General features: G+C 41.3%; 1 protein-coding gene and 1 long non-coding RNA gene across 5 annotated transcripts; one reads left to right on the plus strand and one right to left on the minus strand.

The window, feature by feature from the left end:
• Window positions 1-882: 882 nt before the first annotated feature.
• Window positions 883-27,675, plus strand: LOC123368554 (bile acid receptor-like). 4 transcript variants are annotated; one of them, XM_045013421.1, is made up of 11 exons: window positions 883-1,106; window positions 8,213-8,339; window positions 13,462-13,824; window positions 22,539-22,679; window positions 23,358-23,497; window positions 23,600-23,704; window positions 23,858-23,957; window positions 25,985-26,113; window positions 26,551-26,670; window positions 26,894-26,964; window positions 27,317-27,451. In XM_045013421.1, exons 2-10 carry the CDS (start codon window positions 8,249-8,251, stop codon window positions 26,914-26,916), a joined length of 1,212 nt encoding a protein of 403 aa, XP_044869356.1. In that variant the 5' UTR covers window positions 883-1,106; window positions 8,213-8,248; the 3' UTR covers window positions 26,917-26,964; window positions 27,317-27,451. The 4 variants fall into 4 exon arrangements, with proteins under 4 accessions (XP_044869356.1, XP_044869353.1, XP_044869355.1 ...); XM_045013418.1 differs by having other exon boundaries at window positions 891-1,106; window positions 26,851-26,964; window positions 27,317-27,675; XM_045013420.1 differs by having other exon boundaries at window positions 891-1,102; window positions 26,851-26,964; window positions 27,317-27,675.
• On the minus strand, window positions 7,564-12,010 carry LOC123368557. Its single transcript, XR_006578821.1, has 3 exons — window positions 10,716-12,010; window positions 8,751-8,787; window positions 7,564-7,674 (listed from the first exon to the last, which is right to left on the minus strand). It is a non-coding gene; the product is annotated as an uncharacterized LOC123368557 (long non-coding RNA).
• Window positions 27,676-27,903: the final 228 nt, after the last annotated feature.

Here is a 27,903-nt window from a genome sequence, read left to right on the forward strand (position 1 = left end):
CTGGAATAGCTAAATCAACAAAAATCTTTCAGAATGGAGGAGCTTTGAGTTCTTTCACAAAAGTGAAATTGGTATAAAGAAATATAGCTACGCAGCTGTTCTCTAAGACTGCCCAACTACAATGCAATATGCTAGAATACAATACAGAACAGCACCATACTACAAAAGTGTGCGTAATACACTGTAGCACAAATTATTCTGGTTAATTTAATGAAAAAGTAGCACTAACTTCTTCATGGGCAGTTAAGTATGTCAAGGGCGAGATTATGCAACGTTTTATAAATGAAAAGAAACAATAGAAAATTACTACAAAAGACCCACATACAGAGATTTCCTAAACTTCTCTGGAGCCCATTCTGGAGGTGTGCACATCAGAATTATGTGCTGTTGGGATCCTGAGTTATCCTGACCTGTAGAATTCTAGATATTTCAAATTATAAAATACACAGCCATAACAGCTGCCAAAGTGCTTACAAACAAATGGCAAAACTATAGCCAATGTGTAGTGGAGACATAGATTAATCTTCCTGTACAATACAGCAGCACAGTATGTTAAAATTAAAATATGTAGAAAAAGTTTAATGTTTACATAGTTTAGAGATACTGGCCTCACATAAAGTTTCCAAATTCAATTTATTATGGCACATATACATGTTAAAATAATACTATTACAGTGCTCTCTTACTAAGCAATGTATGTTATCTATTAATGTGCAGAGATGCCAGTGTTAAGCAATTAAATTAGGAGAATGTCAAACTCTATCAAGAAAGCAAAATATTTAGTAAGCTGCTTAGAGAGAACTCTGGGAAAGTATGACGTGAGACTCCCAGTGGCCTCTGTCCCTGATGATACAGTTATTATTTGATTTATGTGGACTTGCAGCTGCCCTTGCTTTGACCCTAGGAAGGGCTGTGTGGGAAGTTTGTGTCTCAGATAGGCTGAAGCATTGGTCTGCAGAGTGTCTGGAGCCTAAGTGTATGCAAAGAAACTGATAAATAGGGAAAAGGCCCAGTTTGCTCCAGCTGGAAATCAGAAAGTTGAAGTAACTGCTGCATCCTCACAGACCCACTCTAGGAAAGAGGGCATTCTCTCTAGAACTGCTGTATGTAAGTATTTTATTCAGTTCTCTAAAAGCTTGTGGATTTTACAGTATCAGTCTACACAAAAATTAACTGTGCTCTATTAATATATTTGCAGTTTAGAACACTTCTGTCATCTAATTTTTAAAATGCTGATCAAGGAACAATAGAAAAAATTATACCTTTTAAATAAGGTGTTCTTTACTGCCAATCATTTTGTTTCAGGAATATGATACATATGTAAACTGCTTCGGTGACCTACAATATACTGGCCATTCAAGAGATGCATTTTCTCCTCTTGAAGATAATAAGGAAGTGCAAAATTCAGTGCAATAATAATCAGAAGTATTTTAGTCATATAATTATTATGCAATGGCAGCTTCTGAGCCCCGAGGATTCTGTGTGACATTCAGGATTAGATTTGGTAAAATTAATCCTGTGTCTGAAGTACAAATGTGTCTGTTAACTGTGTAAAAATAAATTAAATTTTATTGTTGATGTCCTTCTAAACTAACTTTTTTTTAGTGGTGGATCTGTTTCAATGTTACCCATTCTCAACAAACTAGACAGGCAGACAGACATCAAAGCTATACAGTTATAAAGGACCTGTCTCCCTTTATTTTTCCAATTTATTTAAATGATTCCCTTTAAATAATTACACACATAGCAATTATTTAAAAGTAAGTAGCAGAGATTACAAAATCGTCACATACAAAACTATCCATCAATAGGATAAAGCAATCCCTGTTACAGAAAATCCCCATACAGACAGAGCAAATACCATTTACGGGGTGGGGGGGGGTAAGCTTTCCTCAGAGAGCAGTTTAATTTGGGATTCTTCACATATTAAAAAACAAAAATCCAAAATAAAACAAAAATCCCCACCAGAGCTCATATTATTAAAAGGCCTGATTTATGCAGCACTATGTTATCTGATTCTATTAGCTTTCTTTGCAAAATGAATCCACTCTTAGTTTAATCACTGATGTGGTTAGAGAATTGCCTTTTGAGTGCAGCCAAATATACAATCGGGGAGATCAGAATATAGTAGCCAGTGAGAGTGGCAGGTAACTTCTTGTCAATTCTTGGTTTAATTTTCATAAATTCAGAAAGTACAACCCCCACTCTGGAGACAAAACAAAGCTGGAATCAAAACTGAGATTGAAATCCACTGTCTAATTCATGTGGTTGTTCATTCATGCTTTCTTTCCCAGGATATGGGGTGCACTAAATAAATCTAAACGACGTTTAGCCCAAGTTCCTGAAATTCCTTTGGAACAAGAAATTTCCCTTTTGACACAACTGTCAAAATATTTACGATAGATGTTAATGTACTGTCAATTCAGACATTTTGAAGAGCTCCCTGGAGGGTCTCCTTAAAGAAATATGTTCCACATTGTAATAGTTATCATAATAAAATTATGAAAAACAACATAGCATCTTCTGCCATTAATAACATGAAAACAGATGCACAGTATGTCTTCAGTTTGTATACGTGACTTCTGGTAAGTGACTCAGATGTTTTTGTGTCATGAGTTCATAGTTTACTTTTTATATATTGATGAGTTTACCATTAAAACGTCACTTTCCCTTCACTTTTGATAAACTGAAGATGACTGACAAATCCTTTGATTAGGACTAATAGCTGAATATTCCTGAACCTTTGTACGACACGCAAGATTTACAGTGGATGGATAACCTACTGTTTCAGTAGATGTTCCAGTTTACGTTTTGTCACCTGATGGAGATTTAATACTATCAAAAGTAAGGTTAGAAAAGCAAAGCAGTATGATTCTCAGATGTGATTGTTACTTAGGAGCCTAAGTACCATTGACTTTAATGTTTGTCAATCAATTAGGCAATTCTGAAAAATTTTCGCTAAGTCATTGTGGAAAGGACATTTTATTTCTTTTATATGCTTCCTAATAACTATGAAAAAAGACTTTCCATACAAAAGGCTTAGCAGGAATAACATCAGAAACAGTAAAAAATGAGCAGGGCATAATGTATATCTTTATACAGGAAAAACTCACCTTAAAGCAGCCTAAGTAAGGACTAAAGTGTTGGGCCCTAAGTGTGGCATTAATTGTGATCCTAGATAACTGATATGATAGTAATTGCTCTAATTAAGGGGTGCATCACAGTTCCCACTCTATCACCCCATTTTCAGTTGCAACTTTCAGAAACTTTTACTTTTTAGGTTAAAATTCCCCAGACTTCATCTCTGTGCAAAGGTGATTTTTTTGTCTTTCCTTTTTAAAGTGTAATAATGGTTGAATAAGAGAAGTGTGTGTGTGTGTGTAATATTCTTTTTCCATTATAAAAAAAATGGTTGTAACTCTTCTGTCTGGGGTAAAACATTAAAATTTGTCAGAGAAACAGCTGTCATTGAAGAGAAGAGCTTTTGAGTGTTCTGGTGAAATCTGATTATTATTTGATCAAGTTATGATACTTTGAAAATTGCATGCTGAGCAACTGAATTTTTTTTTGCTAAGTTCAGCATGGGCAACTAAGGAAGGATGTGTTCTGTATGTATGCATGCCTAACTTAAGAGTATGTGAAAGGAATACTGAAGGTAGACATGTGGGGTGAGGAAATACTTCCACAGAGTTCTTTCTTGGTTCAGTCCCTGCAGACCTTGTAAACTGTAAGAGATTAGAGACAGCTACTGCACCCTTTGTAGATGTGCATGTAGGTGCTCTGCTCTGAGGCACCACAAGAGCTCTGCACTTCATACGATTTGCAGGTGAAGGCCTCATTCTTGCCGACCTCCTCAAATGTGAGAGAGAGAGCATTCCAGTTTATAGCATATACACATGCTATTGTCAATTTTGCAAACCAGCAGAGCTTTAATGTCCTGGAGACTGAAGTTCCTTCTTTTAGTATTTTTTCTATTTTCCATATTTTTTATTTATTACCCACCCCTCCAAGGCAATTTCATACCTGAAAACTATATTAAAAATGGTCTCTCAAAGTCAGGAGATTCCGGTTCCTTGTGCATATGCATCATGATGACAATATACAGCCTTCAATTAATTCTCAAATATCTTCTTCATTTTAATATCATTTTGCTTGTTTTCTAAAGTGAACAAATACTCCAGTTTACACTGACTCAGTGCAAGCTGTAAATTCAGTGGTCACAGCTGACATTCACATATATAACTGTGAACATATAATTAAGGACTATGGGCTAGAATCACAAAGGGACTTAATGCCTAACTTGTAGGTGCCTTGTCACCCAGTGCAATCCACAGACCTGAGTTAAGCACCTAGGCTCTCTATATAATGCATGGGGAGAGTTGGGTGCCTCAGAATAGGATCCACAAAAACCAACATGCTGAGCAGGGTGCTGCCAAGTTAGCCAATAAGAAATGCCATGGAAAGGGGAGCGCGCTAAGCCCTAGCCTTGCAAGGAGCTGGGTGCTTATCTCTGCTGGGATTCTCAGCTGTGAATCCTCTCCTGGAGTTAGGCACCTAAGTTGTTTTTTACATGAAATGTTGGGGGCAGGAGGCAATTGCAGCAGTAGTCCTTTTATAGTCTTTAACCCAGTAGTTAGGACCCTCAACCAGCAGATGGGAAATCTAGGTTCATTTCCCCCATCTTCCTGCTATGGAGAATGGATAGGAACTTGGGTCTTCCACTTCTCAGGAGAGTGCCCTAACCACTGGCTGAGTGTCTCTCTCTCCGTTTCCCCTGTTAAAGTTATACCACTTTGTATACATAATTAAATATGTATTGGGTCAGAGAGCATGTCAGACTGACTCTATAGTCCAGTGGTTGGGGCACTCAGCTAAATAGAGGAACACCCCAAGTTTAAATCCCTTCTCCACATCAGGCAGAGGAGGGAAATGAGTCTGGGTCTCCCACATCCTGGGTGAGTTCTTAACCACTTGGCTAAAGGTTATAAGGGAGGCCGCCATCTCCTCCCCCAGCCTGGTTGTTTTATGTGGGGTTAGGCATGCTCTGATTATGCATACTGTGTTGCATCCTGCAGGGCAGATAGACAGATGCCTAATTTGAGTATCCCACTGGGGCTTAAGTGTGAGATAGGCACCGTGTGCTTAGACTGAGACAGCTGTGGGTATGCTCACTGGCAGAAAATTAAGTGACTTGGGAATTTAACAGTGGAAATATAGGTATGTAGGAACTTAAGGTACCTCCAGGGTTAGATGGCAGCAGCTGAGCAAGAATTTTGAGGATCCCCATGGTGCCTAAATGTTGGCACCTATCTCCTCTTGTGGAACTAGCCCCACACTGTAATGCGTACAACACAAGATGATAGAATTAAAGTTGAATGTTCAATCTTAACTTTGGCATTTCCTAACTGTGGAGAGCTTTGCTATGCAACCTTAATGTTCTCATGTCATTTTTTTGGATGAAATATATAACATAATTTAACTTTTGTTTCTCCATGACCTTGAAAGACCTTCACAAAGAGTCCAATCCTGAAATCCTTTCTGAAGCAACACTCATTTAAATCAGTGGAAACTTCGCCTGAATAAAGACTAATTCATTATATCAGGATCAATTTAATTAATCTGACACATTACAGATGTGAATGTGGGTTTTGTACGCTCAACTTACATTTTTGATAGACTGGATCAGTGTAACTTTATTTTATTTTGGATTACTTTTTCACATAGAACAACCATCAAAAGGATGTTGGAAACACACACATCAGTTTTAAAAAATGCATATTTACTGAAGGAAAAAATTTAGACTTTGTCCATGCCAAATTGATCTGATTGATAAGGCCACCACCCAGGATTCATTGTGTCACTCTCTTTCAAACAAATATTTACTAGCAGAGATAACATAATGGCAGCATTCCAGCCTCACAGCACCTTTTCTCCTTGTGCTGGTGACATGAGGGGAAAGTTTTCTATTCCATGGATATGTCTATGCTGGGGGAGGGTATTAATCTATATTTTGGGAGAGGAGGTATAGGCCTCAAGATATGGCTTCAGTGCAAATTCCCTGGAGTCATAAAATAATCTTCTCAGGTACAGTAGATAAACTATTCCATGTAGCCTGCTGTGACCATCTTTCAAGTGAGCCCTTAAGATCCAAGCTCTTATCTGCTCTGCAGGAGTCATTACTGATCACATGATGCCGTCATTTTCTTTCAGAATAGGGATAAGTCTACATTGCAGAGGAAAGTGTGCCTACCAGTTTGGGTAGGCAGAGAGGCACATGCTAGCTTTGTTCAAGCTAGACCATTAAAAATAGCAGCATGGATGTTGCAGCATGAGCTACCCACCCGAGTACAAGCCTGCCTGACCCTGTGGATCCAAGCTCAGGTGGCTAGGCCATGCTGATGCCCAGGCTGCAATGTCTACACTGCTGGTTTTAAGGCACTACTTGGAGCAAAGTTGGTCTGTCTCCCTAGGCTGAGAGGAGTGCTCCAAGCTGCAGTGTAGACATACCGTAAGAGTTTAACCTAGGATCCTCCCCAAACTATTGTGGAGTATACTATGTGCTTGGTGGCTGCAGTTTTATCCCAAAGAAATTCACAGTTGATGCAAGTTCCAGTAGAAATGTAAAACACTGGGTGCATCTCTCTTAGAGTTCATCTACATTTGATCTTGGGGATGTGATTGAGGCAAAGGTAGTGTGAGTACCTCTATGCGAGCTGGGAATCACATCTCCCAGCTCAAATACAGATGTATCCATAGTATGAGTATATACTATATTCTTTATCTGTAGCACATTTCAGCATTTCATACAAGTTTTCAGTTACAGCATATGTTTTGTACACACTACATATTTTACATAAAGTCTATTTTAGAAATATTTTAGACATTTTAAATTTTTTAAAGTCAGGCTTTCCTTGTATCCCTCCTCCTGTGAAGTAACGTGCCTTATTTATCATGAGTCCAACTGTTCAGTACTTGAGAGAAAATTATGATGATTAATCAGCTTCAGAAACTTCTAAATATTACCTAAAATAGCTTTACTGTGATGATTTCAATAGTCAGAAATGTGGTTTAATTACAGTTTTTTAAGCTCAGTTCAGTAGGTGTTAATCTGAAGTTCTCTAGCATGCAGCATTTTCATAGGTGTCAAAGCCCACATTATCCTGTTGTTACCTAAAATAACTGCTGAGTTTTGGATTTTGCAAAATATTGACTTTATATTTCATCAAACCTTGTAATCCATTGAAAGCAACTTCACAGTTAACAGAATGAGCTTTTATTTGTGATATTGTGTTGTATAAAATGGCAAAATCAACATCACAATTAGTGCTAATTTGCCACCCTTATCTGCTGTCTCACCCCCTACTGGTCACAAAGCTCAGCAGAGGGGCCAAGAACCAAGTGAGCCATGGAGAGTTAATGTCCCTTCTCATCTCTACAGATGGTTCCTCCTGAGCTGAGTTGAAGCATATTGGTTGGGGACAGTGCTGGCCAGAAGTTTGCACTGCCACTGCCCATCTTGTACTTGCTCTGGAGATATGCATAGAACTTCTGAGTCCAAGGCTGTCAGACTGGTACTTTTTGTCTCTTTGACCCTCTGTTCTCACTCCTATCATGCACTTTTTATTTTTCCCATATGATTATTTGCCTTCTTCATCTTTGTCATCCCTCTTCTTTGCTAAAGGAGAGACTATTAATAGTTTAGTGGTGAGGCCCCCTTTGGAGCCCCACCTCTTCTGGAGAAGTCAAATCGACTGGTACCTTTAATCAATGCAGTTCCCCAAATCCTTCCCCACTGTGGAGGGAAGAGAAGGACACTAAGGCTATGTATGGCAGCTACACCAGACTGCAGTAGTGGCTTCAGAGCAACTCCACTGCTGCTATGAGATTAGTGTTGGGGAATATTAATCCTAGTCTAATTATTTGGAATGGGAACATAGTTTAGAGTAAAATCAGCGACATGAGAAGACTTATAAATGAATCCTCAACCCTGTTCATCCACAGTCTGAAATGTTGTAGACTCACAGTGACTTTCCACCTAGCTGCATTTCTCTCATAATTCACAAATGGCCTCATTATCTAGAGATGTTTCTTTTTTTTCAGGGCTGTTTAACCTGCCTCCCACAACAATTCTTTCTGAAGTAATGTTTGTCTCCTTTCTAATGAAAGCCTGAGTCTTGTCTTTTGAAGTAACTCGCAATGTTCTACTTCCTCAGATTTTCTTCTTAAAAGTCCATCATACACCAAAGTGAATGAAACAGTGGGAGCTGGAGCAGAGTATGGCAAATACCTTTGTAACTGTATCTGATGGGTACTGTCTTGCTGAACCGATTCAATATTATGGTGAGTAAAGCAAAATGAAAGTATTATGAAAACTCCGATTGTCTGCAGCAGTTACTCTTTTCTTTTGGTTTATTATTACAAAAGGTGCCTGCATTAAAGATCTAGGCACTTATACATTCAAATGGGGAATGATCATCAAGCAAGTATGTTTCTAGTGAGTTCCCACAGGGATCAGTTCTTGTTCCTATGCTATTTAACATTTTTATTAATGACTTCAACAAAAAGATAAAGTCATCACTGATAAAAGTATGAGATGATACAAAAATTGGCGGGCGTGGTAAATAACTAAGAGGACATGTCACAGATACAGAGCAATCTGGATTGCTTGGTAAACTAGGCACAAGAAAACAAGATGTGTTGCAATACTGCTAAATTTAATATCTAGGAGCAAAGAATGTAGGCCATACTTACCAGATGTCATGTGGGACTCTATCCGGGGAAGCAGTGACTGAAAAAGATTTGAGAGTCATGCTGGATAATCGCTGAATATGAGCACCCAAAGTGATGATATGGCCAAAAGGGCTAATGTGATCTTTGAGTGCATAAAGAGGGGAATCTCAAACAGGACTAGAGAGCTTATTTTACTTTTGTGTTTGGCACTGGTGTGACCCCTACTGGAATACTGTGTCCAGTTCTGGTGCCAACAATTCAAGAAGGATGTTGATAAATTGGAGAGGGTTCAGAGAAGAGCCACGAGAATGATTACAGGATTAGAAAACTTGCCTTATCGTGATAGACTCAAGGAGCTCAATCTGTTTATCTTAACAAAGAGAAGGTTAAGGGGTGTCTTGATTACAGTCTATAAGTACTTATATGGGGAACAAATATTTGACAAAGGACTCTTCAATCTAGCAGAGATTGGCTGGAAGTTAAATGTAGACAAATTCAGACTGGAAATAAGGCATAATTTTTAATGCTGAGGGTAATTAACCATTGGAACAATTTACCAAGGGTCATTGCAGATTTTCCATCACTGTACATTTAAAAATCAAGATTTAATGTTTTTCTAAAAGATATGCTTTAGGAACTATTTTGGGGAAGCTCTAGGGCCTTTGTTATACAGGTCAGACTAGATGACCACAGTGGTCCCTCCTGGCCTTGGAATCTATGAAATATCCAGTGAGAGATATTCAAAATTCATTAAAATAATTCAGGTACAAAAATCTGTGCATTCAGTGTGATATGCTGACCATCAGTTTTATCCCAGGGTTGCACAGAGCAGTTTTGTTGTCGTCCCCTGGCACACAAAGGTTAAAAGTCTAGGTGTCATTAAACTATTCCAGACATACCGTAAAGGCCCTATGACTATTGCTCCCACTACAATGTGACTGTGTAACTGAAGTTAGTATCTGGTTCAGGATGAGTGAACACTAAAGTTCTGATCAAAAGCCCATTTAAGGCAAAAAGTCTTACAAGATACTTCAGTGCTTCTTGGATCATGCCTGAAAGGTAGACTGAAGCATAATACATAATGGACTGGAATATGCACACATATTCTTAACAAGAGTTAAAAACAGGTTAAAGAATATTCAGATAAACTAGTGTGGAGATTAATGGAAGGAGGAGGCACACATCAGAGCCCTAAGGGGGCTCCTATTAGGGCCTTAGTGGGGCTCTGGGTGTTCGCTACTTCCCACCACCCAACACAGATGTAATGAGGTTGAGTAGTGTCTGCAAAAGAGAAACTAACAACTAATTATTTCTCAAGGAAGGCTTTTAATGACTTACAACTATAAAGGCAACACAGACAGAATAAGAAGAACAGAATTAAAGACCAGCACTGAGTGAGGATTAATATAAATGACAAATTATACTGGAGACAGGCACAAGAACAAGTAATATTATGCATTCACTTCTTATTCCTATAAGTTCATATATGACAGACAATTAATATTGGAAACAGTTACTAGAACATGCAATGCTGCTATTTTTGATTAGCTAACAACCTTACAGGCGTTATACTCACCTCCAATAGCATATAATTCTCTATGTGATACTAATACATTGATTAACTATATTTTACCAATCTTAACAACACACACACACACACATATATTTAATTAATAAACGTTTACTAACTTTTATGCTAACTTTATGGTAACTTATACTGGAGACAGGCACAGTGACTTGCAAAGTTACTATGATTTATAATCTGTTGACTTTGCCCACACCATAACTGTTTCCAGCAAGGCACAAATACATATACTGTTGCTATATAATGATTTACTATTAACTACTACTACTTTTAAACAACTTAAACAATTTATTGATAAACTTAACCTATAGTATTAATACAGACTTAAGATTAACCAGCTCGAGCATTACCAGACCATTTTACCTAATACCTCACCCTGTTTTCCTCCAAAGATACATTACCTTTCAGTTGACCATTCCCTGCACTGGCCAGGCACAGATAGTCAGTGAAGCGCAAGTCCCTTTGGTTCAGGGGGTGTATGTGAGCCTGACAAAGACAAAGAGTGATCTTTTAGGTCAACAACACACACAGACATATGCACTTCTGCATCTTATTTATACAGTATTTGCTGGCCATGCTTTTGAACAAGTCAACCAATCAAGGTGGCCAAATTTTACAGGGTGGCATTTGCAGTTGTTTTGAACTAATGAACTGTGCACCTGTGACCAGCTCATCTTTCCTTTTTGTGGCTAGTTGTGGTCAACTTGCTAGACTTAAAAAACCTTAAATCAGCTAAAAGAGGTGTCTGGTTGCAGAGCATAGTAACCACAAGTCTGTATCAACCTTTACCGAGTTTCCTTCTTAATCTATAAAGCTTCCTAGATAGATTATGCTTATGCTTGCAGGATTCTACTGTACTCGCTTCTTACAGCTTCTGGAAGTTTGAGGCCTAACAGTACTTAGCCTGACACTACTTGGCAGGGCTTATGCACATTAAGCACAACTAGATGCATTCAAGTCAGCAGGGCCTGACGAAATTCATCCTAGGGTAGTTAAGGAACCAGCTGAAGCAATCTCAAAACCCTTAACAATTATCTTTGAGAGCTCCTGGAAGGCGGGTGAAGTCCCAGAAGACTGGAGAAAGGCAAACATAATGCCTTTCTTTAAAATGGGGAACAAGGAGGACGTGAGGAATTATAAATTAATCAGCCTAACTTTCATATCTGGAAAATACTGGAAGAAATTATTAAACAATCAGTTTGTAAGCACCTGGAAGATAATAGGATAAGGAATAGTCAGCATGCAGTTGTCAAGAATAAATCATGCCAAACCAACCTAATTTCGTTCTTTGAAGGGGTTCCTAACCCAGTGGATAAGGGGGAAGCAATAGATGTAATATATCTTGATTTTCGTAAGGCTTTTGACATGGTCCCATGTGACCATCATAAGCAAATTAGGGAAATGTGGTCTACATTAAATTACTGTAAGATGGGTGCACAAATGTTTGAAAGATTGTACGCCAGGAGTAGTTATCAATGGTTCACTGTCAGTCTGGGAGGGCGTATCTAGTGGGGTCCTGCAGAGGCAGTAATAGCTTCAGTACTATTCAATATTTTTGTTAATGACTTGGGTACACCACCCTGGGAAAGGTTGCAAACATTTTGGAGGACAGATTAGAATGCAAAACAACCTTGACAAATTGGAGAATTGGTTTGAATTCAAGAAGATGAAATTCAGTAATGATAAGTGCAAAGTACTTAGGAAGAAAAAATCAAATGGACTACTAAAAATGATGAATAACTGGCTAGGTGGTAGTACTGCTGAAAGGGATCTGGGGGTTAGAGTGGATCAAAAACTGAATATGAGTCAACAAAGTGATGCAGTTGTGAAAAAAGTTAATATTCTGTGGTATATTAACAGGAATGTTGTATGTAAGATGTGAGAAGTTAATTATCCCACTCTAGTCAGCAGTGGAGTGGCCTCAGCTAAAGTACTACATACACTTCTGGGTACCACACTTTAGGAAAAATGTGAACAAACTAGACAGACTCCAAAGAAAAGCAACAAAAATGAAAAAAAGGTTTAGAGACTCTAAACTATGAGGAAAGGTTAAAAAACTGGGCATGTTTAGTCTTGAGAAAAGAAGACAGACGGGGCACCTGATAAGCCTTCAAATATGTTAAGGGCTGTTATCAAGAAGACTGATCAACTGTTCTCCAGGTCCACTGAAGATAGGACAAGAAATAATAACCGTAGTCTTTAGCAAGGGAGATTTAAGTTAGATATTGGGAAAAACTTTCTCATTATACAGGTAGTTAAATACTGGAATGAGCTTCCAAGGGAGGTTGTAGAATCTCCATCATTGGAGGTTTTAAAAACATGTTGGACAAACACCTGCCAGGGATGGTCCAGGTTAACTTTGATCTGCCTCAGCGCAGAGGGCTGGACTTCATAGCTTCTCAAGGTCCCTTCCAGCAATACATTTCTGTGAGTCTTGTACATTTTGTTTCATTTAAAATCAACTGCAAACATGATAAATAACTGTAAAAACAACTCCTGTCACACTGCTGTACAAACATATTAATGCAAGGATGACTATGAAATCTGGGTTACACAACAGAAATATTAAATAAAACATGTTCTGGCATTTGTGGTCTGTTGAATATCAGCTTTGAGATGTGTATGTGATGGTAAAATATGTCACCCTTTGGAATTTCTGAAATTTCCTTCTCTGCTTGTTAATGTTTTTCATTTTCATATATTGTGCTTGGAATGTGTTTTAATACAAAACATAAATGTTTCCCTACTTAAAATGTTTACTTATTTAAGGGTAAATTTTCTGCTGGACTGATACCCAGCCTCTTTTCTGGAGCTTAACCTTAGTCCACATGAATGAACTACAGGCATAAGTCTGAGTATACCAAACTCTCACTACCTGAATTTCCTGCAATTTAACGATCTATGGAAAATTAAATTACTAATCTACAGGATTCCAGTAGCCCACAATATGACACTGACCAAACACATGAAAAAATTTACTAAGAAAAATTGCAGGCACCAATTTTTAGGTGCAAAAGTGAAGCTACTCTTCTGAAAATTTCTCTTAATATTGACACATTATAAAAATAATTTAATATTTTCAGGTATATGAATTCACAAATTCTTCCACAACCTTTTTGTTTTATTCTCATTTTTTTCATTATCTAGATGTTTTGCCAGACCACATCAATTATCAGCTGCAAGAGTCAGACTTTCAGGCTACTCCTTACTGCCAGTATTCAACTGTTCAGTTTCCTCCAATGTTACAGTCACAACCTTCCCAGTCACAATACAACACATACAGCCTGGATTCTCAGTACAGTGATGGGCAGTACATAATCAGTAATTGTGAATTAAACAAGCCCCCCTGCATGGTTGCCCATACTGATGATGATGGATATCATGGACTAAAAAGGCCAAGACTAAGTCATTCCTCCTTGCGAATGAAGGGTCAGGAAGAGCTCTGTGTTGTATGTGGGGACAAAGCCTCAGGATACCACTACAATGCGCTCACTTGTGAAGGCTGTAAAGGTAAGGGAGAAATAACGTATATACTCAATCACAGGCCAGTTTGTTTATAAGCCGACCCCCCCCAAGATGGATAAGTAAAAATGGAAAATTTTTATGACCCGTTCATAAGCCGACCCTATAATTCAGGGGTCAGCGAACTTTGGCTCCCGGGCCATGAGGCTAGACGCTGGTGGGCCGAGATGGTTTGTTTACCTTGAACGTCCACAGGCACGGAGGTAAACCTAAGTAAACAAAGTGTCCTGGTGCACCAGCTGCTTACCCTGACAGGCTGGGACAGCAACTGGTGGGGACATTTTTGGGGGGGAGAAGCTGGGGGTCAGGGGATTAACCCCTGTGACCACCCCCCACGTGACCCCACCCCTAGCCCAGGACCCTCACACTCTTCCCAGACTCTTACTGTAAGATGGGTGCACAAATGTTTGAAAGATTGTACGCCTGGAGTATTGGGAAGGATGTCTCTGGCCTGGCTGGAGCTGCTCTAGCAGGCTGGGCAGCATGGCTGCAGCCTGCTCCGGCGGGCCAGACCGGGTGGTGCAGCCACAGCGTGCTCTGGCAGGCCGGGCGACACGGCTGCAGCCTGCTCTGGGGGACGGGGCCAAGTGGCACAGCTGCAGCCTGCCAGCCCTGGAGCTGCAGCTGCTTCGGAGGCTGGGTGGAGAGTAGCGTGGCCAGAAGCGGAGAGACTCTGGCCCCGCCTCTTCCCTTCTGGCTGTGCTGCCTCTCCTTGCTCCCTCTGTTGGGGGGAGGGGCTGTGTCCCGCCTCTCCCTCTGTATACCCGTTCATAAGCCGATCCTCTTCTCTGGTGCTTCCCTTTTTTACTAAAAAAATTCAGTTTATGAACAAGTATATATGGTAGTTTTATTTTGTGACTTAAAAGAAAAGTGCCCCATATTAATCAGTGCAGCATGCTGAAATTCCACATGTGCAATTTTAAATTAACACATTTATGTTAATTTTCAATTGACATTTTGGAGGACAGCTGCAGTCTAGCTGAAGAGCGGAATAACTTATGGGATCCCCTCCTTTGAATCCCACTACTGACTGCTCCTTCTCTGCTACATCAGACTCCATCTTCTTGTCCTTGCTTTCAACTATCTACATAACTCAACTCCTCTGTACTTACCTACCCTTGTCTCTTTACATGTTGCCCCATCCCCTCTCTTTCACCAATGATGCCAGACTCATCCACTCATTTGTCAGGTATGTCAAAAAAATATCTCCACCCTTCTCCCTCCCTGCTTCCTCCACTGCATACAAAGTCTTCCTGAGCTTATGTGTAAGACCACTACCCTCACCACATTAAAATCCCTCCTAGAGATCTATTGCTGCTGTGAAAACTATAGGTTTGGCAAATTCTGGAACTCTATCATACAACACACACACAAAGCTATTGTTATTCAAGCAATATATTGCAGTGGACAACTACCCCCTTGACCACTTTATCCACATTACTCCTCTTCCTCTATCTTTTATCTGCCTGCTTGTCTTTTAGCTTCTAAGTTGTTCAGGGCAAGGACTGTGCATTCTTTTGCGTTTGAAAAGTGCCTAGCACATTGTGGAAGCTATCAGAAACAGATAATACATTATAATACTGGTCTCAGTTTCACATTTTTGTGGAATTTAAGTAATATCAATTTTCACAGTAAACATTATGTGAGGTGAAAACTGATTTCACACAATGCTATATATGGCTCTCGGGCCTGGCTGACTTCAGTGAAGTTGTGTCTGCTTATGCTGGTGGTGACTTTGGCTCATAATGCCTACATATTAGCGCTGTGTTTTTCTCTCTCTCTCTCTGCTTGACTTGGATTCCTGAGGATCACTGCGATTTTGCATTTATCAAAGTTACTTTTTCATGGAAACCAACTCATTTCTCAGGAACCAGATAATACAGCTCGAAGAATGGCCAAATCCCTACAAAGTGGTGTGTTGCATTCATAAGAACACAGGAATGGTGATACTGGGTCAGACCAATGATCTATCTAGTCCGGTATCTTGTCTTCCGACAGTGGCCAGTGCCAGATGCTTCAGAGGGAATGGACAGAACAGACCATCTATCGAGGGATCCCTTCTCCATTGTCCAGTTGCAGCTTTTGGCAGTCAGAGGTTTTGGGACACCCAGAGCACAGGGTTGCATCCCTGACCAACTTGGCTAATAACCATTGATGGACCTATCCTCCATGAACTTAGCTAATTCTTTTAAAAACCCAGTTATGCTTTTGGCCTTCACAAAATTCCCTGGCAATGAGCTCTACAGGTTGACTGTGCATTGTGTGAAAAAATACTTCCTTATTTTTCTTTTAAACTTGCTACCTATTAATTTCATTGGGTGACCTCTTGTTCTTGTGTTATGTGAAGGGATAAAAAACACTTCCTTATTAATTTTCTCCACACCATTCATGATTTTATAGACACCTATCATATCTCACTTTAGTCATCTCTTTTCTAAACTGAACAGTCCCCAGTCATTTTAATCTCTTCTCAGGGCTTGTCTACACTACAGGACTATTTCGAATCTACTTAAGTCGAATTTGTGGATTCGACCTTAATAAGTCGAATTTGTATATCCATACTAAATACACAAATTCGAACTTCTGAGTCCACATTCACGGGGCCAGCTTCGACTTTGGAAGCGGTGCACTGTGGGAAGCTATCCCACAGTTCCCGCACTCCCCGCTGCCCATTGGAATTGTGGGATTTCCCCCCAATGCATGCTGGGGGGAAAAATGTGTCGTCATTGAACCGTCAATCCCGCCCTCCCTCTCTTCCTTGAAAGCGCCGGCGGGAAATCTGTTCGCGCCCTTCTCTGGTCGGTTACAGCGCGGACGCCACAGCACTGCGAGCATGGAGCCCGCTGCGATCATCGCTGCACTTATGGCCGTTGTCAACTCCTCGCACGTTATCGTCCACCTCTTCCACAGTCAGATGCTGAGAAACCGGGCGAGGAGGCTCCGGCAGCACGGTGAGGAGAGTGGCGCAGACCTCTCACAAAGCAGGGTACGCCGGGCAGTGGAGATCATGGTGGCAATGGGTCAAGTTCATGGTGTGGAACGGCGATTCTGGGCCCGGGAAACAAGCACAGACTGGTGGGACCGCATAGTGCTGCAGGTCTGGGATGACACAGAGTGGCTGCGAAACTTCAGGATGCGTAAGGGCACTTTCCTTGAACTGTGTGACTTGCTGTCCCCTGCCCTGAAGCGCCAGGACACAAGGATGCGAGCAGCCCTGACTGTGCAGAAGCGAGTGGCCATAGCCCTCTGGAAACTTGCCACGCCAGACAGCTACCGGTCAGTAGCGAACCACTTTGGCGTGGGCAAATCTACCGTGGGGATTGCTGTCATTCAAGTAGCCCACGCAATCGTTGAGCAACTGCTCTCAAAGGTAGTGACTGTCGGAAATGTCCAGGTCATCATAGATGGCTTCGCCGCGATGGGATTCCCAAACTGCGGTGGGGCTATAGATGGGACTCACATCCCTATCCTGGCACCAGCCCACCAGGCCAGCGAGTACATTAACCGAAAGGGCTACTTTTCAATGGTGCTGCAAGCTGTGGTGGACCATAGGGGACGTTTTACCAACATCAACGTCGGGTGGGCGGGCAAGGTTCATGACGCGCGTGTGTTCAGGAACTCTGGTCTGTTTAGACGCCTCCAGGCAGGCACTTTCTTCCCGGACCACAAAATAACGGTTGGGGATGTGCAGATGCCTACAGTGATCCTCGGGGACCCGGCCTACCCGCTAATGCCCTGGCTCATGAAGCCCTATACAGGCGCCTTGGACACTGAAAAGGAACTCTTCAACTACCGGCTGAGCAAGTGCAGAATGGTGGTGGAGTGTGCTTTCGGACGTCTCAAGGGGAGATGGCGGAGCTTACTGACTCGCTCTGACATCAGCGAAAAGAATATCCCCGTAGTTATTGCTGCTTGCTGTGTGCTCCACAATCTCTGTGAGAGCAAGGGCGAGACCTTTTTGGCCGCTTGGGAGGTTGAGGCAAATCGCCTGGCTGCTGTTTACGATCAGCCAGACACCCGTGCTGAGAGAATATCCCAGCGGGAAGCGATATGCATCAGGGAGGCTTTGAAAGCGAGTTTCCTCGCAGAGCAGGGTAACCTGTGACTGTCCACTTGATTTTAAGAGAGCCTGATCATAAACCAAGTTTTCCCCACTTCCCAAGGACGTTTTAAAACTAAGGACACGTTTTAGTAATTAATAATAAATCTTTCGTTGACTTTGCATTTCTGTTTCTTCGTTGAAACATGGAAGCATTCTGTGCTGGTTAAGGTGTGCACTGATGGGTGGGTTTGCAGGAAGGGGCGAGGGGTGCCGTCCTTGGATAGGGGTTACCATGACGGCTGTGGGTTTGGGCGTTGGAAGGGGTGAGGGGTGTGGGGGAAGGGTGAGTATCTGCCCCTGGATGAGGTCTCTTTTTGGGGCTCGGGGCACCGGGGAGGATCGTGACTACGGTCCAAATGCATGTGAAGGGAAGCCTGCCTTTACATTCGGGGATGTCAGGCACCAGGACCCTACACATCAAGGAAAGACCCGGGGCAGCATACACCACACAGACTGTCCCTGGTGCCTAGTGACTGCAGTCTGTGTGTGCCCTGCAGTTGACCCTGCCCCCAAGTCTGTACCCTGGTAATGTGGGCTATGCACTGCAATTAAAAATCCCCCCCCACACACACAAAGTCTTCTGACACGAGAAACGTGACGGAAACAGAGAGTAACAGCAAACCGCTTTTAATAATGTTATACACAGTGGGGGGTTGAAACTTGGATTTGGGACTGGGTGATCCTGTAAGGGAAGAACTTCTACAGATTTACAGCGCGAGAGGTGTCTTGTACATTAGCGCTCTGCTGCGGTGCAGTGACAGTTCTCACGGCCCCTACCGCCCCTCCTTCTTGTCACTTTGGGTGAGGGGGGGACAGGACTTCTTGGCGTTGGAGGGCGGTTGCAGATGCACTGCAGGGGGGCTCTCTCCTCCTGCCTGCGGTCTTGCAGAACATCTACAAGGCGCCGGAGCGTGTCCGTTTGCTCCCTCATTAGACCAAGCAGCGTTTGAGTCGCCTGCTGGTCTTCCTGCCGCCACCTATCCTCCCGTTCCAGGTGTGTGCGATGCTGCTGACACAGGCTCTCCCTCGACTGTCTCTGCTCTGCCGCCTCCGCTCTGGAGCTGGCCATCAGTTCCTGGAACATGTCATCCCTTGTCTTTTTCTTTCGGCGTCTAATCTGAGCCAGCCTCTGCGAGGGGGATGGCGGGGCAGTCCGTGAAGGAGCCGAAGCTGTGTGATGCGAAAAAGTAGGTGATTTCCTTGAACAAATACATGTTTGCCAACAGTAAACACAGTCTAGTCATTTTCAGTTAAGAAGACCAAACAGGGAACCAAGTCTCAGGAGATCTCGGAACTAGTCCGAGATTTCGGACTACGCTCTCATTGGCGGCGCGATTGCACTGGATAGCGCACAAGCGAGGAGAGACAGCTGCATCCCTCTTGCACAAAGTCCTGGTAAGCCTTACAGTACAGACTGCTTATCAGATAGTGCTTAGCTGTGCTCTCCTGCTGGAGGCAATGTGCAAAGCAGAAAAGATGAGCGTTATGCGGCATCTCCCGCCAGTGACCGCGAAAGACCCCTGTATGCTTTTCCTCTGAGTCCTGGAACACGTGGCTGTTAAGCGAGGGTCATTCTTATGCAAAGTAAAACTCTGTTAAGCGAGGGTCATTCTTATGCAAAGTAAAACTCTGTTAAGCGAGGGTCATTCTTATGCAAAGTAAAAGTCTACCATGCACAATAGTAACAGTACACTAATTCCACTAATTAGATGCAGCACTTCCACAACGACATCACCCTGAGGCGTGTCAGGCGCACACAGAGAGAGCGGATGTTAATAGAAGCCCTGCACAGACCAGGACCCTACGCTGCCATGCTCGTAGAGGCGATGGTCCCCCTCTACCTGAGGATGGCATGGCGCGGAAGAGTGTGCTTCAACGGAGCACCCAATAAAGCACCTCTCCCAAGAAACCTCTTGCTGAGGCTTTTCCAGCTGCTCTCTGAGAGCTTTTTTGAAATATCCCCAGAGGACTATTGCTCCATTGCTGTTTGTGTAGACCTGCTGTTTGTTTAGTTTCATATTTTAAAATGTTTATATAGTATTTCTATTTTTTATATAAATCCCTGTTTCTTAAAAAAATAAATGTTTCCCTGTTTGTAGCACTTACCGCCTGATCCTTCCCCTGATTCCGAGTCCTGGTTAACGGGCGGGGACGGTTGGTAGGGGATCTCTGTGAGGGTGATGAAGAGATCCTGGCTGTCAGGGAAAGCGGGAGTGGGTTCGATGTCGCCTGCGCCGTCCTCTAAAGACCCTTCCTCATCTTCCCCATCGGCGAACAGGGAGGGGGAACTGTCCCGGTACACTATTCCGTCCTCGGAGTCCACCGTCACTGGTGGGGCACTGGTGGCAGACCCACCTAGAATGGCATGCAGTGCCTCGTAGAAGCGGCATGTCTGGGGCTGGGCTCCGGAGCGTCCGTTTGCCGCTCTGACTTTTTGATACCCTTGTCTTAGGTCCTTCACTTTCACGCGGCACTGCATCGCATCCCGGCTGTATCCTTTGTCTTTCATGGCTTTAGAGACCTTCTCGAAGGTCTTCGCGTTCCGCTTGTTGGAGCGCAGCTCCGAGAGCACAGACTCCTCGCCCCACACAGCGATCAGATCCTGGACTTCCCGGTCAGTCCATGCTGGGGACCTCTTTCTATTCTGGGATTGCCCGGACTCCTCTGCTGGAGAGCTCTGCATCGTTGCAGGTGCTGCGGAGCTCGCCCCGATGTGCAACCAGAACGTCAGATTCAAACCGCCCAGACAGGAAAATGAATTCAAATTTTCGCGGGTCATTTCCTGTGTGGCTGGCCAGAGAATCCAAGCTCGGACTGCTGTCCAGAGCGTCAACAGAGTGGTGCACTGTGGGATAGCTCCCGGAGCTGCTAAGTTCGATTAGCATCCACACCAAGCCTAATTCGAGCTAGCAAGTGCGAATTTAGCGTTACTCCACCTGCCGGGGTGGAGTACCAAATTCGAACTAAAGAGCCCTCTAGTTCGAATTAAATGGCTTCCTGGTGTGGACGGTTGAGCGGTTAGTTCGAATTAACGCTGATAAATTCGAATTAAAGTCCTAGTGTAGACCAGGCCTCAGATGGCAGTTGTTCCATATCCCTAATCATTGATGTTGCCCTTCTCTGTACTTTCTCCAATTCTAATGTATCTTTTTTGAGAGGGGGCAGTGTCACGAGGTGACCTACTCATCACTGGGTGGCACCCCCTTCTGGCAATTCTGGGGATTACCCCCTTTCTTCTATTCCACTGTTGCAGCTCGTCTCCTGCTCACTGAGTCATAGTATGGCTGCTTTGTGACTTGGCAGTGTGGCCAGGTCACACTGTGATTTCCCCTTCCAGGGGGTCTGTCAGAGTTCCCCTGCACAAGCAGCGTCAGGCAGTCCTTTTGCCGCTTCTCTGACTATATCACTGGTGCAGCGACTCAGGCAGTCTTCCATTCACTGCCCCCCAGCAATACCACTCTGCAGTAGATGATAGGGGAAGCCAGGCTTGCCTTCTACTGAGCAGTTAAGGTCTGGACTTCCCTGGACTACTTCTTACCAGGCTTCCTCTCTGCTGTCTCCCTCACTGTTGTTGGTCTCCTGCCTGTTCCCTCACAGCTTCCTTCTCATTGGCAGCCTCCACCCAGCGTAATTCTCCCATTTGCAGGTTAATTGATTGATTGGGCCTATCTGGCCTAATTCAACTCTTTCAAGGCCGGAGTGGGGAGTACATCCCATCACAGGCAATCAGAACTGCACACATCATTCAAGGTGTGTGTGTACCATGGATTTATTTAGTGGCATTATGATATTTTCTGTCTTATTATCTATACCTTTCCTACTGGTTCCTACCATTCTATTAGCTTTTTTGACTGCTGCTGCATACTGAATGGATGTTTTCAGAGAATTATCCACAATGACTCCAATATCTCTTTCTTGAGTGGTAACAGCTAATTTAGACCCAATTTTATATGTGTAGTTGGGATTATGCTTTCCAATGTGCATTACTTTACACTTTTCAACACTGAACTTCATCTGCCATTTTGTTCCTCAGTCATCCAGTTTTGTGAGATCCCTTTGAAACTCTTTGCAGTCAGCTTTGGATTTAACAGTCTTGAGTAATTTTGTATCATCTGCAAACTTTGCCACCTCATTGTTCACCCCTCTTCCAAGCTGCTAAACATGTTGCCTTTGTTGTGTTCTCAGCCTCTATCAGACCTATATTATTTGCTCATTTCAGTTTTCTTGGAACTACAATGTCAAGTGTTAGTTAGACCTCTTACTTGGAATATGGTTTGAGCCATTACTTAAAAATTGGGGTGGGTGGGGGTTTATGCTGGATTCCCTGCCTCTTTTAATAGATCCCTCTTGTTATTGGTAAGGTGCCTGTCACTAGAAAGAGTGAAAGGGAGTTACCTTGGTCAAGCACTGGTTAATATTAGGCATAAAACAGCAACAAAAGTAATCAATGATTATTAGATTGTTAGAAAATATTAAAATTTCATCTATCTGATCCTTTCATTGTAGAAACATCATACAGTAACTCTTTAAATAACTGAGAGTGGAATTACAAATATTCCTTAGATTCCTTCCCATCATTCAAAATATATTTTGTTTCTAGGATTCTTTCGACGTAGTATTACCAAAAATGCAATATATAGATGCAAGAATGGTGGCCACTGTGAAATGGACATGTATATGCGGAGGAAGTGTCAGGAGTGTCGCCTGAAGAAGTGTAAGGCTGTGGGAATGTTGGCAGAGTGTAAGTGCTCCACTGCTCCTTACAACTGCAACAAATTCTCTGGCATACTATTTTCTAAAGCCAGTTTCTTTATTTTGCTTTAGGAAGTTTTAACTTTGGAAGGTTCAGAACATTTGTGGTATTTCTTTTTCCACCCATATTGGTCATCAGTATTTGGGAAATATCCTCTGTAAAGTGATGCAGACTTACTTGTGATCTAGAATTGCTGTGTCAGGCACCTGAACTGAATCAGAGAAGGGTCTATGGAATTGCCATCAAGAGATAGCTAAAGGCGGTGAACTGTGACTGATCTCCGTAAGCGTGTTTAATGCTCTTTCATGTTACAAAAAGATAAAAAATAAATTTTGCCCATGTTCATTCTTCATGTGAAACCCTTATGTTTATATGGTTCAGAGCCTAGGTTAAGAGAATGTGATGTCAGACTGACCCCTGCCCACATCTAGGCTATTGATAGGAGCTGACTGACAAAACACATTATGTTGCTACCATCATAGGTAGAACCTGGAACTACCTGTTATCTGAGAACATTCATAGGTAGGAAGCTGCTTTCCATATAGATGATAAGCTACTGAGGTGCCAGACTTATAAAGTCTGCATAATAACACAAGGGCTTGTTTTGAACAGTACAGGTATTTGAACTTTAATAAATACTTTGATACAGAATTATGTATCTTACAGGTTTGTTGACTGAAGTCCAGTGTAAATCAAAACGACTCCGAAAGAATTTCAAGCAGAAGAGCAGTTTCCTTTGTAGCATCAAGGTGGAAGATGAGGGAGTAAACAGCAAGCATGTTTCATCCACAACTAGACCTGGAAAAGTGGGAGATTTTACCTATTTAAAATGTATCTTTTCATTGTAACACATTATTTTTACCTTAACACATATGTATTGTCATTTATCTGATTCTTTTTTTTAAAAGATGCAAGAGAGGATGGAACTAACTCCAGTGGAACATCAGCTTATTGATCACATTGTGGCAGCCCATCAAAAATATACAATTCCCCTAGAGGAAGCAAAGAAGTTTGTACGTGTTCAGAATGGACAGGCCACAATACAGAGATATTAATTAATATTGTTATATTTTTAATAATTTAATTTAATTCAATTTTTTCACATTCTAGCAGTGTATTTTGGCAATGCCAAATGTTTCTAATCTTGCTTTCTTTCTTTTATTCAGCTGCAGGAAACTGCAAACCCTGAAGAGAGTTTTCTGCGGCTCTCAGAGACAGCAGTTGTTCATGTGCAAGTACTAGTGGATTTCACAAAGAGACTACCAGGTAACTTTATAAAATAATTTGACAAACTCTTCACCACAAGCAGTATAATTTAGCCTTATTCTAAGAGAAGGACATTTATTTATGTGGCATGCATACTCTGAGAAAAGATACACAGTTCAGAAAAACTATTCAATTGATTCATTATTAATTTTATTTGCAAATGTTAATAATTAGGGACATTCTGGTTATCTTCCCTCGACCTGAGGAAGACCTCTGTGAAGCTCAAAAGCTTGTTCCTTCCACCAACAGAAGTTAGTCCACTAAAAGATACTACCTCACCCACATTGTCTCTCTCCTATCCTGGGACCAACACAGCTACAACAACACTGCAAATGACAATTAGGAAGGCCATTAATTCACTAGCATTTGAAAAACAAAGAAGTAGTTCCTTGTTCTTTCTTTCAAGAAGCCAACTCAACATGTATGACACACATTTCGCTTCAATAACAGTACAATTCACCACCTTTTTTTCCAAATCCAAAAATCAGACAATATACAATATGCAGTAATAGAGCCATATTTTCTCAAAAATATACAATTAGAAATGTTGTCTCAAGTGAATTATTGTTCATCTTATTAGACGAAGGTTTCTAACCATTAGAGGAGTGAAGTTCTGGAACAGCCTTCCAAGGGGAGTAGTGGGGGCAAAAGACATATCTGGCTTTAAGACTAAGCTTGATAAGTTTATGGAGGGGATGGTATTGTGAGATAGCCTAATTCTGGCAATGAATCAAAGACCAATTGCCAAATTATCAGCAGGTAAGTATGCCCAATGGTTTGGGATGGGATGTTAGATGGGATGGGATCTGAGTTACTACAGAGAATTCTTTCCTGGGTGCTGGCTGGTGAGTCTTGCCCACATGCTCAGGGTTTAACTGATCGCAATATTTGGGGTCGGGAAGGAATTTTCCTCCAGGGCAGATTGGCAGAGGCCTTGGAGGTTTTTCGCCTTCCTCTGCAGCATGGGGCATGGATCACTTGCTGGAGGATTCTCTGCAGCTTGAGGTCTTCAAACCACAATTTGAGGACTTCAATAACTCAGACATAGGTTAGGGGTTTGTTATAGAAGTGGATGGGTGAGATTGTATGGCCTGCATTGTGCAGGAGGCCAGACTAGATGATCATAATGGTCCCTTCTGACCTTAAAGTCTGTGAGTCTATGAGTCTTATTGTCTGAACTCTGTTTCACTTTGTCACAGCAAAAAGTGAAGTTACTTTATGTATCAAAAATAAAAGAGGTACACTATAACAACATAATGAATGGCGTAGAGAAGACAGATCAGGCACTACCATTCATCTTCCATTATAATACAAAAACAAGGGAACGTTTGATTTAGTTGAAAGGTGATACATTTAAAACCGATAAAAGGAAATACTTTTTTTACACAGTGTACAATTAATTTGTAGAACTCATTGTCAAAAGATATTGGGTTTGTTTACAGCAGGAATTTTCACACTAATTATCTAGCACTGGTACAGCTTCACTGGTGGTAGCACTAGTGGAAAAACAGGAATGTTTACCACCCCGTTAAGTAAACCTGCGCTGATCAGGATTAAGAAATCCTTACAATTTAACTAAATGTCCCCTTGCTCTTGTAGGAGACTAAGAGGTGAGTACATGTCTGTGGCTAAACAGAACATCCACAGTTACACCAGACAAGATAACAAATGTATAGAATATAAGCCCTCTGGCTGCAGGGCAGGTTATTCCAAAATTGTTTACTGGTTTCTTGCACCTTCCTCTGAAATTTCTAGTATTGGCCACTGTCATTGACAGAATGGTGGACTAGATGGATCACTGGTCTGATCCATGATATCAATTCCTATGTAAATGTAAAATATCTAGAAAGACCACAAGATTCTGCTAGCTGTGATTGTTCCTTTACTGCTTGGTACAAGGATTTTGCCTTTGATGCAACTATGGTTCCTACTGTCTCTTAAAGCCAGAGACTAATAATTTTTGGTAACTTATATTGATAGCCTCAGGCCAAACAGCCACCCCTAATTTTGAATCTTATTGAATACAGGATTTGAAAGTTTAGCCAATGATGACCAGATTGCACTGTTAAAAGGTTCAACGGTGGAAGCAATGTTTTTGCGTTCGGCCCAGATATATAATCAAAGAGCTAATGAATGCCAGTCATCAGTGAGTGAAAGTAAGTTTTAATGCTAACAGTTGTGTGAATTCAAACAACAGTTTTGTATTTGTTGACTTATTTTTTTCAGCAAGCCTGGTTCCTCTGGACACTGCACCTAAATGGGTTTGTTATTGAAGCATAGAAGGGTTTTTCTTATAATAGCTTTGATAATAATGTCCACCTACCCTTCACTTTTTTAAAAGACCCCAACAAATAATTTTCTTGCCTCTCATTAGCCCCAAAGAGGTAGCAGTGCTTCTGGAATGTTTATACAACAGAGTATTGGGTGGGTGGGGAGGTATATGAACTTAACTGTACTGTGTATCCCCTGTATTGGATTTACAAATAGTGCACTCTTGTCTAGGAATTATTTGCAAAACATTTGCAACCCAGTATTTAAATAGAGTAAAATTAAATGCAGAAGTGGAATTTTAATATTGTTTTCCTTGTTCTAGGTCATGTAAGATTTTCTGATCACGCTGTGTATTGTCATGTTCAAGACATTGATAAAAACTCTATTTATTCCATGGAAATATCTCACAGTGAAGAGAGTCCAACTTCCACAACTACCACAGGTAGATGAGCCCTCAATACCTCAAGAATCATCATTCTTTTACTAAATTTGCTAATAATTTTGAGATGAAATAGTTTGAGGATTTTAAAATTACTCAAAGTTTTTGAGCAAATGAATTGACAATGGCAACACAAGTTTGCTCCTGGATTGATTTTTCAATAGCTTGATTTCATTTTTAAAGGTATCACTGAGGAGTTTATCACTGCGCTATTTTACTTCTACAGAAGCATGGGAGAACTTAATGTGACTGAGACGGAATATGCCCTACTTGTAGCAACTATTGTATTTTTTTCAGGTAAACTTTCAGATTAATGAAGAAGTAATTATGCTACATATACAAATTAATTTTTTTTTTAATTAACTGATCACTTTCAAATCAAATATGCTCAAGCTACTGTCCTAAGAAGCAAAAAGTGTGTAACTATTATGTGTTATTTTGCTTTGCTTTACTTTTTCCTCAATGTATAATATTTCTTGAGAATTCAATTTCGCTAGTCATTGCATTTCATTTTATGCCTTTCATTTATGTCAAATCCTGTTATCATTCAAATGAGTAGTCTCACCAAAATTAATGGGACTACTCATAGAAAATAAAGTGATCAGATTTGGGTCCAAAATTATATTAATATACTATTGTTGTTTTGCAGATCGCCCACTCCTAAAAAACAAACAACATGTGGAAAAACTCCAAGAACCCCTTTTAGGTATTTTGTACAAATATTCAAAAATTTATCATCCAGAAGATCCACAGCATTTTGCACGCCTGATAGGGAGGCTTACCGAACTCAGGACCCTCAATCACAACCATTCAGAAGTGCTAGTAACTTGGAGGACAAAAGACCCCAAACTGACCTCTTTACTCTGTGAAATTTGGGATTTGCATTGAACTAACCTATATTACTGTTGTTATACAAATGGCTGATTTTCCTTAAACTTGCAGAAAAGCAAACTGTTCAGAAACATCTTACTTTTATAAAAACATACTAAAATTTTCACTTTTATTTTATATGGCTGCAGCGTCTTCTTCAACAAAAATATTGTATTTAATATCTATAGTAATAATCTATATTTAAAACAAATATTGGATGCACAAGTCATGCTCTGTTGAAGTGATCCAATATTAAATATATAAAATTTATCTTAAACTTTATTACCACAAATGGGAAACAAAGTAGGATTTAAATCAGGTTCACAGTTTGAACTGAGTCCCCAGGAAAAATACAGTAGCAGATCC

This window comes from Mauremys mutica, chromosome 4 (assembly GCF_020497125.1).
Source record: "Mauremys mutica isolate MM-2020 ecotype Southern chromosome 4, ASM2049712v1, whole genome shotgun sequence".
NCBI lineage: Eukaryota > Metazoa > Chordata > Testudines > Geoemydidae > Mauremys > Mauremys mutica.

Coding starts and splice junctions, on each gene's coding strand:
- LOC123368554 (XM_045013418.1), top strand. CDS start 8,249: ATGAAACAGTGGGAGCTGGAGCAGAGTATGGCAAATACCTTTGTAACT. Junction 13,825..22,538: donor CACTTGTGAAGGCTGTAAAG/GTAAGGGAGAAA, acceptor TTTTGTTTCTAG/GATTCTTTCGACGTAGTATT. Junction 26,114..26,550: donor CCAGTCATCAGTGAGTGAAA/GTAAGTTTTAAT, acceptor TCCTTGTTCTAG/GTCATGTAAGATTTTCTGAT.